This window comes from Oncorhynchus gorbuscha, linkage group LG06, assembly GCF_021184085.1.
Source record: "Oncorhynchus gorbuscha isolate QuinsamMale2020 ecotype Even-year linkage group LG06, OgorEven_v1.0, whole genome shotgun sequence".
Taxonomy (NCBI): domain Eukaryota; kingdom Metazoa; phylum Chordata; class Actinopteri; order Salmoniformes; family Salmonidae; genus Oncorhynchus; species Oncorhynchus gorbuscha.
Window position 1 is genome coordinate 75,243,991 of NC_060178.1, and position 12,530 is coordinate 75,256,520.

Consider the following 12,530-nt stretch of genomic DNA (forward strand, 5'->3'; position numbering starts at 1 on the left):
AAGGATAAGAGCTAATATCTAACTAATTATCTTAAGAGGAGTGCAGTATAAAAACTGACTGACTATTCAATAGCACAACGCATTGCCAGCCAACTATGTTATGTGGATTATGCGTCAGGCATACTACTTGCATTACTGTAGCACTAGGTTCTGTTGCAGTTGGTCATTTCACTTCCTAATCTGGATTTCAGTTTTCAGTTCAGATGACACACAGTAGAGCAGGTGGACATCATTTTTGTAAGGCACGGTGTCGGTGCCTTGAAAGTAGTAGGAACCGGCGAGCTAAAATGTTACTTTATGGCTGACGAGGCACACGTTTACATCGTGTTTAGTTCATAACACTTCTTGGGTTGTCGGCAAACTAGATAATTGACCAGAATGACATGAAAATGAAAATTGACCACTCAACAGTGCATTGTCACAGCCAGCTAGGACGGAGGATTGCTAGCCATTAGCCATAAAATAGATATCAGTAGGTCGGGAGGCACATTGTTTCTTTCTGTATGGGCAAGAGGACAATTAGTCAATTATTTTGCTATTCAAAAAACAATTTACTATCGAGAAAAATAATGCATAAGAGAAACGGATAGCAGGTTATTTATCCAGAGACCAAGACAATTTACAACTACACCGTCTTTCTCATTGGTTAATCAATCAGAGGTCAAAGTTTATTTTCCGGGTAAAGGCTGTGTAGAGTTACCATGGTAATGTAAAGTTTAGGAAATGCATCGCGACAACTTCAGCTAGACCAGCACGACAAAATTGAATAAGATATAGCCATGTTTGAACTAGCAACAAATCCGAAATGTATTGATTAGCTTGACAGCCAGCTAAAGTTAGCTAAAAGCTCTAACTATATTGAGTAAATTCAATTTGACGAAGCATTACTAAAATGTCAGGTGAGTAACGTTAGCCATTTACCTTACTGTATAGCCAGCATAATACAGAAATAGCATAGCCACAACATAATGTTATTATTAAAGTGTTTTTCCTGCAGAGAAGAAAAAAGGAAAGGTCACAGAAAGCGAAGGTAGGCGGAGACCAGACTTGGACATCTCAAGATATCTGCTTTTTTTGGTGTGTAAATATTGTATGTTTGTGCTTAAGGCGAACTATTAGCCTATGTCGCAGTCTTAAACTCCACTCACATATTTATTTTCAGAGAAAGGGAATTTGCAAGTATCCTACATTTTCCCAAATGGTGACAGATATGGTAAGTGCTCATATTGACACAGTAATATAATAAATAATAATATATGCCATTTAGCAGACGCTTTTATCCAAAGCGACTTACAGTCATGTGTGCATACATTCTACGTATGGGTGGTCCCGGGGATCGAACCCACTACCCTGGCGTTACAAGCGCCATGCTCTACCAACTGAGCATTAAATGAATGATTCTGTTATAACGAGCTGCATTACTGTGGTCATCACCAGAAGGAGAGTGCCGCGGGTCCACAGAGGGAGTCGTGGTGAGGCGTGGTATGGGCAAACACACCTCAGCCAGTGGTGTCACCTACACTGGAGAGTGGCATGATGACAAGGTATGTGTGTGCGAGTGCATGGTCGGGTGTAGGCCTATGTTAGGACATAATTGATAGGGATTGGTATTTGGATTAGCGGGTCATAGTTTTTGTGATGTCTGCTGTGAGTGGCCAGTGCTCCCTCTATTCCAGATGAATGGCCGAGGGACTCTGGAGCATCCCTCTGGGGCCCTGTATGAAGGGGACTTCAAAGACAACATGTATCATGGCACAGGGACATACAGCTTCTCTGACGGGACCAAATACTGCGGCAGCTTCAGCAAGAACAGGTGAACCCATTACTTTAGCGTGTTAACTTTTTCCTATCATATTTTGATATGCTAGTGAATAAAAGTTTAGGCCGATGGCTAGTGAATGATGGCTCTATTGTTTTGTTTAATAGGTTGGAGGGTGACGGGGAGTTCATCGACTCTCAGGGACTTGTTTGGATTGGAGGCTTCCACAACAAGGCAGCTCCTGGATTAAAACTTAAACTCAGCATGTAACCCATGACATAATGTGAGATAACATAACTTTAATTCCTCTTACATTTATGAACATTTATTGAATATAGATTTAAAAAGGGAAAAAAATATATATATATATATATTCAAAAGAACAAAATTAGACTCCAGTAAGAAATTTTAAAGGCACCAAATGAAATGAAACACACAATGTCCATGTTCTCCCCATAACACTCCTGCAGTGACACCTGGTCTCTTTTACTTGTAGGAAAGACTTTAGTAGTCAGCGTATGACAGTGTGGTGCACACACCTCATGGCACCGTGCAATGAATGAGTCATTGCTTTGAGTCACACAGCCAAGAGTCCTCTTTGGAGGTGCTGAAACACAGTCTGTCTGTGTGTGTGTGGCTGTGTAAGCCTCAGTTAACCAACAGTGTTAAGCTAAAACTGTTTCTACTACAGTTTATTTGGAATCTTTTAACTCTTCATAAACAGCGTACAAATCTAGATCGGTGGAGGAATCCATCAATGTTCTGTTTCTTGAACGCCAACAAGAATGTCTCTTTACTCCCACTGATGTCACTATAATGTGTGTGTGGTATAATTTAGTTCTATATATAGTTCTTTTGCTTAATGTGTGCATCTGGTGTTAACTTTGTTCAACAAATTCAGTTATGTGATGAATTCTTCAATAAGATGTGTGGTGGTTATGTCCATAAGTGTCTTCAGTAAATCATCAAACATCTGCCGAGAGCATAGAACTGTGTTTTCTTTTCTTTCGTAGTTGTGTATTTTGAGTAATGTCTTTTACATTTTACTTTTTTTTACCCCTCTGACTAAACAAGCAGAGGTCAGAGCATCGCCTGGCCTTGTCCATTTGTTGTTCACAGATGTTGGTCCTTCCCCCTCCAACCCAAAGCTAGCCTGGAGTGCTGGGGGTGGTTTTGTATGGTTGGAGGTAGCATGGCGCATGTACTGCATCACCCAACCAGCGTTTCAGATCGGTGGAGAATATTCCCATATGCTTATTAGGGTAGTACAGCACTCCACAAACACACAAAGAATCAGAACATTGTTCACAGGAAGGCCTTGATTTGTGGGAATAGTATGCTCTTCATTGAAACACACATCCTTTTGTTGAGCATCTGAACTAGCTTTTCATCCCCAGTGGACCTGTGCTGCAGCCTTCCAAGCACAAGGCCAGAACTTGTGACACTGGTAATAAGGCTATGCTACATAAGGAGAGGCAACACACACAACTTCCTGTTTTCTTGGAAGACCGCAAGCTGTGGAAGGAGTGATCAGTTCTGAGATTTGAGAAACTGTGCCCGCTGGCATCATAAGGCACGTAGTCCTCTCCTGCAGTCAATGACCAAAAGTGCTGTTATTAATATTTTTTTGTAATTACCTAATTACCTTTTTTTTTCTTTTTACTGACAGAAATCCTGTGTTTCTATGTCAAACAGTTGTTATATTTCAGTCTTCTCTGATGTAAATAAAGTTTAATATTGGGATGCAAACTCCCAATTGAATGCATTTCAACTCTTATCTGATGTGGAACAGGTGTCTTAAAAAAAAAAAAAATTAGGCCCATAATCATGTATGTGAGGTGTGTCAATTTGTTTAAGACAAGCTCCCGAGTGGCGCAGTGGTCTAAAGCACTGCATCTCAGAGGTGTCACTACAGTCCCTGGTTTGATTCCACGCTGTATTACATCCGGATGTGATTGGGAGTCCCATAGGGCGGTGCACAATTTCCCCAGCACGTCCGGGTTTGGCTGTGGTAGGCTGTCATTGTAAATAATAATTTGTTCTTAACTGACTTGCCTAGTTAAATTAAATATCTATTTTTAAAAGACTACCAAGAATCACTGTGTGACCCTGATTTAGCCTACTGCAGTAAAAGGCTAATCACACTGACTCACTCACACAACGCTGACAGAATATAATGTATTACATTTGTACAGTACTTTTCATTATAAAGAATCTCAATTTTAAAAAAATAAACAAGAAAAAATGGACACAACTAGAGAGGGCAACTGACACAGAACACAGCTGATGCTACAAGGGACAAGGAGCACAGCTATCAACAAGCCTTTCTAAAGAGAAAGGGGCTGAAAGCCTGATTCCCCCAAGGAGCTGAACTTGGTCCTGGGGGCGTGGAGGAGCGTAATGCCATCACTATATACAGTATTAACATTAACCCTACTAGAGTCTGATACCAATAACACACTCATTCATAGAGACCCACGCAGTTTTAAAAAATGTTGGGAAAATGTGAATCCTTGTGTGTATCAGTGAATCCAAAACACATACCCACTATACAGTAGAAACACTGCACAAACATGCTGATGTAAAAATATACTACAGCATCATATGCAATAGGCCAACTTAATTGTGTTCATAACACACAACACACCGAAGCACATCACACATCACTGTTTCTAACAGTAACATACAGACACAGTCATCAAGTAAACTTGGCCAAATACTGTATGGAATCACATAATGTAAAGTGTACAATGACTAAAATGGCATCATATCCTGACTACCTTTTGCATGTCACCTGCCTGAGCTGACCAGATCCTGTGTCACAGTTCTGTTTGATCTGTTCTATGAAATTGGGCATTCATGTTAAGGGGAAAATCGAATCAGCTGTCCAATTGTCTCCTCATGAAGGAGTGTCAAAAGCCCTCAAGCTCTACCCCTCTCTTCCACCTCTCTCCCTCTCTCTGTTTTGCCCTCTCCCACCATCATTCCACTTACTGTACACAAGGGCCCTTTTTGTGTGGAGGATCATCAGACTCACATGGTTTAGAGCGAGGGTTCGGCAGGACAGTGTTCAGAGGAGGACAGAACAGAGGAGTGCCTTGAACACTAAAACTACACAACCCTGTTTGTGGTCTAGGTAGGTGGGCACAGGAACTATGGAAAACAACAAGACAGAAGGTAAATTCTGGTTCTATAATCAAGATGGTGATGGTTTTGTGTTTTTATGATTTGTTGGTAGTCACATGGTTTATAGAGATGCTACAATAAAGAAAAATAATTGTATTGTTGATGTGGAATATCTTTGGTGTGCTGTGCCTAACAGATTGTTTTATGTGTTTGAACTGGTTACATGGACAAATACGCTTTTTATGAAACCTGTTGTTGATGGACAGTTATTGGAAAAATTTTGAAACAAAGTTGGTATGCTTGAATTTCTCATTCAATGTTCTTCGGCATAACATGACTATCTGACTATCCAATGTCTTAAGAACTGGTTAAGTGGCAAAACTCTGACGCATGATACAACCATTGGAAGACTTGAAATTTGGTCCAAATGAATTGTCTTTGAATGATCTTTTACATTGTTATTTTTTCAGGAAATTTGCTATACGTGTATTCCTGTTCAGAATATGTCATTCCAGCACAAGCTCAAATGCATAATGTATGATAAGCAGACATTTAAAATGACATTTAAATGCTGCTCGCTGATTGGACATTTGGCATTTGAACAGAAACAGATTGAGTTCAGTAGGGTATTTTCACTATAGTACAACTGTTTGATGACACAAGCATTGTCTACCTTAACATTACATGTATAATTTCAGTGTTTGGGTAACTTGTAAGGGTTCACTCTTACATTATTTACTGTGCATAGGCTGCAAAATGAGACATTGTGTTGGACATACCACATGACTATATGATTTGTCTTTATCATAGTCTATTTTGTTCTGTATCTCCAAATAATGGTTTGTGTATAATTGGCAGCTGTGTCTGAGTAACTGAGGATTTTCTCCATAGTGATGTGCGAGTGACAGGGAGATACAGTAAATCCATATTGATGTGTGATTAACTGATGGCCTTGACTTCTAGAACAAAACCAGGAAATGGAGGAGGCCAAGCTAGAGATTTTTCAGGTAACCAGCTCTATAGTCAGTCCCTTTGCAAGAGACACACTGCCAGAGAAATGGGAATAGCCTCGGCTACGGCCTGTCTCTAATCTTATTATGTGTAAATGCACGTCAATGGACTGGTATACAGTATGTTCTAACAAAATGCTACAGATATGTAAAATATCGTAACAGTACAGCTGTAAGGTACAATATAATACACAGACGTTGTTGCACTGCTGTAAGATACTGTATGTGTTGTGTATGTACTGTATTGTAATGCACTCTAAAGTAGTGAGCAGAGGCAGGGTATTGCACAGCAACACAGAGATCACATCTGTACATCTGTAAAGAAGGGCAGCTGCCCTAATGAATCTGCAGCCTGATGGCTTTCACATGACCGTATCCACAGAGTAGAGGAGTGAAGAGAAGATGACTGGGGCTGGCAGCAGCCTGAACCCCTGTCTGTTCACATGAGCTGATTCACTTATCTCTGCAGACTAAATTCAATAACCCAACATCCATAAAACGGCAGCTACACCAAAGGAGAGAAAAAAGGGAATCACTGCTGGCATATAACAGAAGGGGAAAAAGAGAAATTGGGACACTCCAAACGACAACAACAATGAAAAAGATAGCGAGGATAATGTGACTCAGTGGGGAGCGTTGTAGGACACAAACCCTGTGTCAAAATGAGCTGTGACCTAGCTGGCCTCTGATACACTCTTAGAAAAATGCTTTTTGGGCTGTCCCTATACGAGAACCCTCTAGAGTGTTGGGCCAGTAACCAAAAGATCGCTAGTTCTAATCCCCAAGCCGACATGTTAAAAGAAACTGTCCATGTGCCCTTGAGCAAGGCACTTAACCCTATTTGCTCCATAGACGCTGTTGATCATTTCAGATCCTGGCCGTGACTCCACTCTCCGAGGGTGTCTCAGGGAAAAAAAACATTTCCGATTCACGCATGCGTATTAATACACACTTGTACATGTGTAAAGTAGGACAAATATAAGCACCCAGAAAATTATTACTACTATGGTTAAAACAGCTAAGTCATTTATTCACCCACACATATGGAACCAATGTAGCATTTCACAGTTATGTTCTGGACATTTTGGAGCCATTAGCAATGTCACAAACAATCATATCACTGGAGTAACGGTTGTTACATCCTGACTGCTAACCTCTGACCTGGTGCTCCAGCTGCAGTCCTTGGTGGCAGAGCTGCGTACGTTGCTGCAGGGGGTGTTACAGGACATGGCTGCGCTGCAGCAGAGGGACAGCAGTCTGGAAGAGAGGGCTCAGGCACACCAGAGAGACCTGGATGACAGGATCATGGGAATCAGGAAGTCGCTCAACACGTTTAAGGTACCGTACTCCCCACATGACTTGATGGATCCTCACTGATATCTGAAACCAAAAATGTGCCTGTTTGTCATTCTGCTCATACCATACAAGTGGACTAACAGTAAAACCAGTAACAGTTTCTAGCAATTCAAGCAGGATGCTTAACACACAACATAAGTGTTGTAGTATGTAGCTATCTGGTACATGGTACATGTGAATGTACATTGTGAATGTAGCTATCTGGTACATGGTACATGTGAATGTACATTGTGAATGTAGCTAGATATCATAGTGATGTGATTGTGCTATACACAGTGGGCAATTTATTAGATACACCCATTTACTACCGAGTCAGACCCCCTTTGCCTCCAGAACAACCTAAATTCTTTGGGGCATGGAAACATTGCTCAATTGGTATCAAGGGACCTAACGTGTGCCAGGAAAACATTCCCCACACCATTACACCACCGCCACCTGCCTGTACTGTTGACACCAGGCAGGCTGGGGCAATGGACTCATGCTGCTTATGCCAAATCCTGAATCTGCCATCAGCATGACGCAACAGGAACCAGGATTTGTCGGACCAGGCAATGTTTTTCCACTCTTCAATTATCCAATGTTGGTTATCACATTCCCACTGGAGCCACTTCTACTTGTTTTTAGCTGATGGGAGTGGAACCCGGTGTTGTCATCTGTTGAAATAGCACATCTGTGACAATGATCGATGAGTTGTGCATTTCGAGATGCTGTACCAAGCATCACTTGCATGATTCTTGCCATTCCCCTTTGACCTCTCTTATCAATGAGCTGTTTTCGCTCACAGGACTGCATCTGACTGGATGTTTTTCGTTTGTCGCGCCAATCTTGGTAACCCTAGATACTGTCGTGCGTGAAAAGCCCAGGAGGCCGGCCGTTTCTGAGATACTGGAACCGGCGCGCCTGGCACTGACAATCATACCACGTGAAAAAGTTGAGAGTTCACTCATTTTGCCCATTCTAACATTCAATTGAACAGTGACTAAATGCCTTGATGCCTGTCTGCCTGCTTTATATAGCAAGCCAAAGCCACGTGACTCACTGTCTGTAGGAGCGAAACCATTTTCGTGAACGGGGTGGTGTACCTAATAAACTGGCCACTCAGTGTATGTCCTGGTTGTGTTTAGGAGGACCTGAGCGGTGCTCTAACCCAGATCAAAGAGGTTAGCAGCAGACAGAAGGAGCTACAGGATGGCCTGGAGTTCCTCCAATCAGAGAACAGCAGAGAGATCCGGCCCATTCAACAGAGGTGTGTGACACACACGTAGCATGCACAAACATTCACACACATACTTTCTTCACCTGAAATTAACTCACCATTCCCCTTGGTTTTGTCAGAAAAAGCTCCAAAGGGGACTGCCATGGGGAGGGCCATGAGTGTCTCTCCAACCAGACAGAGCTCAACGTCATCCAGCATTACTTCGCCAGCCTCCCCAGCATCTCTCCACACAGGAGCATAGCCTCGACACAGAGTGAGTTATACCTCTGAGGGACAGACAGAATCCATAGCAGATCCTGTATGTGTGTCATCGATGTACTGACTAGCTGGTCCTTACCCATTGGGCACAGACGTCAATTCAACGTTTATTCCACATTGGAAAACATTGCCTCAACCACTGTGTGCCCTGTGGGTTAGGGTTAGCCATTGAACATACTTGCTTTAGCTGAATCAAATACCTGGCGGCTGTATAGGGATGTTACAGCACATGAAATCAATCAGAGACAGCGGAATCGCATTGACAATGCTTGTGTTTTCTCCCTGTGTATGTACTGTGCGTGGTGCAGCCTCTAACTCAGAGCAGGAGGCAGCCAGTGGCCTGCCCCAGAGGGGTCAGTCTAAGTCTCCAGTGTGGACAGAATCGAAAGAGAGCCGGGACGACACGGATGCACAGAGTGCCTCAGAAAACAGTGAGGCACATCACCACTGACGTTACACACAGTGACTTATTCCCTCGTTACATTACAGAGCCCTACATGAAATGATTTTGTAGTCTATAGACTTATTCCCATTTAATAGGTCACAGCTGTGTAAAAAGCACACTTATTTTATTAACCTTCATTTCCAGTGGTTGCCTGAGAACAACAATTAAAACAATGTGAGCCACACATTCAGGAATGATCACTACAAAATTACAGTTACAACATTTCAAATAAATTACATTACATTCAGAAAGGGTAGTAGAAACTAATATATACAATCAATCAATCAATATACTATATATATATATATATATATATATATATATATATATATATATATATATATATATATATATATTATCAGAGCCCTAAATTCCCCTTTTGGGACCAAAACAATCAAGTTTTAAAGTGAACTGTAGGGCATAGTAACTGAAAGCAGTCTTCCCTAACGCAGAGATCATCAGTGGAACCTCTAGTACCAACCAGTCTTGAGAGCGAGTATCATACTTACTCGATTTCCAGTTTAGAAGTAAGGTGAGGTAGTATGGGAGTTTATGGAGAAGTGCTTTATATACGAATCATAGCCAATGTTGGACCCTTCTGCTAGTCAGAGACACCCAGCCAACGGAACTACAGTATATACAGTTGAACCAGTTCAACCAGCCTGGTCTCACAGACTAGAGGTAACATAGTACATGTAAATCTGGGACACTGAAATGACATTTGGTATGATTACATAAAACATATTCGTTCAGGGTGGATGGGTGGGCATATAACACAAACATCTAGCAATCTAGCAAAGGCTAATTAGCAACTTTTCAACTACTTACTTATTTATAATAATGTAATAGGAATTGTAATTCGTAACATATCAAAAGAAATGGGCGATGGACAGCCACAAATGAAAACAGTTGAAGTCGGAAGTTTACATACACCTTAGCCAAATACATTTAAACTCTGTTTTTCACAATTCCTGACATTTAATCCAAGTAAAAAAAACTGTTTTAGGTCAGATAGGATCACCACTTTATTTTAAGAATGTGAAATGTCAGAATAATAGTAGAGATAATGATTTATTTCCGCTTTTATTTATTTCATCACATTCCCAGTGGGTCAGAAGTTTACATACACTCAATTAGTATTTAGTAGCATTGCCTTTAATTGATTAACTTGGGTCAAACGTTTTGGGTAGCCTTCCACGAGCTTCCCACAATAAGTTGGGTGAATTTTGGCCCATTCCTCCTGACAGAGCTGGTGTAACTGAGTCAGGTTTGTAGGCCTCCTTGCTCGCACTCGCAAATTTTCTATAGGATTGAGATCAGGTCTTTGTGATGGCCACACCAATATCTTGACTTTGTTGTCCTTAAGCCATTTTGACACAACTTTGGAAGAATTCTTGGGGTCATTGTCCATTTGGGAGACCAATTTGCGACCAAGCTTTAACTTCCTGACTGATGTCTTGAGATGTTGCTTCAATATATCCCACATCATTTTACTGCCTCATGATGCCATCTATTTTGTGAAGTGCACCAGTCCCTCCTGCTGCAAAGCACCCCAACATGATGAAACCAACACCATGCTTAACAATTGGGATGGTGTTCTTCGGCTTGCAAGTCTCCCCCTTTTTCCTCCAAACATAACGATGGTCATTATGGCCACACAGTTCTATTTTTGTTTCATCAGACCAGAGGACATTTCTCCAAAATGTACGATCTTTGTCCCCATGTGCAGTTGCAAACCGTAGTCGGGCATTTTTATGTTTGTTTTGGAGCAGCGGCTTCTTCCTTGCTGAGTGGCCTTTCAGGTTATGTCAATATAAGACTTGTTTTACTTTGGATATAGATAATTTTGTTCCTGTTTCTTCAAGCATCTTCACAAGGTCCTTTGTTGTTGTTCTGGAATTGATTTGCACAAATACATTTTCATTTTCTGGAATTTTCCAAGCTGTTTAAAGGCACAGCCAACTTAGTGTATGTAAACTTCTGACCCACTGGAATTGTGATCAAATCAAATAAGAGTTTATTTGTCACATGCCCCGAATACAACAGGTGTAGATCTTACAGTGAAATGCTTACTTACAGGCTCTAACCAACAGTACAAAATAGGTATTAGGTGAACAATAGGTAAGTAAAGAAATAAAAACAACAGTAAAAAGGCAGTGAAAAATAACAGCAGCGAAGCTATAAAAGTAGCGAGGCTATAAAAGTAGCGAGGCTACATACAGACATCGGTTAGTCGGGCTGATTGAGGTAGTATGTAAATGTAGATATGGTTAAAGTGACTATGCATATATGATGAACAGAGAGTAGCAGTAGTGTAAAAGAGGGGTTGGCGGGTGGTGGGTGGCGGGACACAATGTAGATAGCCCGGTTAGCCAATGTGCGTGAGCACTGGTTTGTCGGCCCAATTGAGGTAGTATGTACATGAATGTATAATTAAAGTGACTATGCATATATGATAAACAGAGAGTAGCAGCAGCGTAAAAGAGCGGTTGGGGGGGGCACACAATTCAAATAGCCATTTAATTACCTGTTCAGGAGTCTTATGGATTGGGGGTAAAACTGTTGAGGAGCCTTTTTATCCTAGCCTTGGCACTCCGGTACCGCTTGCCATGCGGTAGTAGAGAGAACAGTCTATGACTGGGGTGGCTGGGGTCTTTGACAATTTTTAGGGCCTTCCTCTGACAATGCCTGGTGTAGAGGTACTGGATGGCAGGAAGCTTAGCCCCAGTGATGTACTGGGCCATACGCACTACCCTCTGTAGTGCCTTGCTGCCAGAGGCTGAGCAATTGCCGTACCAGGCAGTGATGCAAGCAGTCAGGATACCTCTCGATGTTGCAGCTGTAGAACATTTTGAGGATCTCAGGACCCATGCCAAGGACCCATGCCAAATAGTTTTAGTTTCTTGAGGGGTAATAGGCTTTGTCGTGCCCTCTTCACGACTGTCTTGGTGTGTTTGGACCATTCTAGTTCGTTGGTGATGTGGACACCAAGGAACTTGAAGCTCTCAACCTGCTCCACTACAGCCCCGGGGCGTGCTCGGTCCTCCTTTTCCTGTAGTCCACAATCATCTCCTTAGTCTTGGTTACGTTGAGGGATAGGTTGCTATTCTTGCACCACCCGGCCAGGTCTTTGACCTCCTCCCTGTAGGCTGTCTCGTTGTTGTCGGTTGTGTCATCTGCAAACTTAATGATGATGTTGGAGTCGTGCCTGGCCATGCAGTCGTGGGTCAACAGGGAGTGCAGGAGGGGACTGAGTACGCACCCCTGGGGGGCTCCAGTGTTGAGAATCAGTGTGGCAGATGTGTTGCCATCTACCCTCACCCCATGGGGGCAGCCTGTCAGGAAGTCCAGGATGTAGTT

At 42.1% G+C, this 12,530-nt stretch overlaps 2 protein-coding genes across 3 annotated transcripts in view; both read left to right on the forward strand.

Annotated features, from left to right (window-relative positions):
- Positions 1-479: 479 nt before the first annotated feature.
- Positions 480-3,825, forward strand: LOC124037255 (MORN repeat-containing protein 2-like). 2 transcript variants are annotated; one of them, XM_046351934.1, is made up of 7 exons: positions 490-899; positions 998-1,030; positions 1,163-1,213; positions 1,438-1,544; positions 1,677-1,813; positions 1,927-2,042; positions 2,256-3,825. In XM_046351934.1, exons 1-6 carry the CDS (start codon positions 893-895, stop codon positions 2,027-2,029), a joined length of 438 nt encoding a protein of 145 aa, XP_046207890.1. In that variant the 5' UTR covers positions 490-892; the 3' UTR covers positions 2,030-2,042; positions 2,256-3,825. The 2 variants fall into 2 exon arrangements, with proteins under 2 accessions (XP_046207892.1, XP_046207890.1); XM_046351936.1 differs by having other exon boundaries at positions 480-899; positions 1,441-1,544; positions 1,927-3,825.
- A 972-nt stretch (positions 3,826-4,797) lies between these two features.
- The window catches only part of LOC124037256 (rho guanine nucleotide exchange factor 33-like), a 48,310-nt gene continuing 40,577 nt past the window's right edge, over positions 4,798-12,530 (forward strand). Inside the window, exons 1-6 of the mRNA XM_046351937.1 lie at positions 4,798-4,936; positions 5,849-5,892; positions 7,069-7,233; positions 8,376-8,497; positions 8,587-8,720; positions 9,034-9,156. Coding sequence (XP_046207893.1) covers positions 4,915-4,936; positions 5,849-5,892; positions 7,069-7,233; positions 8,376-8,497; positions 8,587-8,720; positions 9,034-9,156 — 610 coding nt within the window. The 5' untranslated portion in view covers positions 4,798-4,914. The remainder of the gene's footprint in view (positions 4,937-5,848; positions 5,893-7,068; positions 7,234-8,375; positions 8,498-8,586; positions 8,721-9,033; positions 9,157-12,530) is intronic.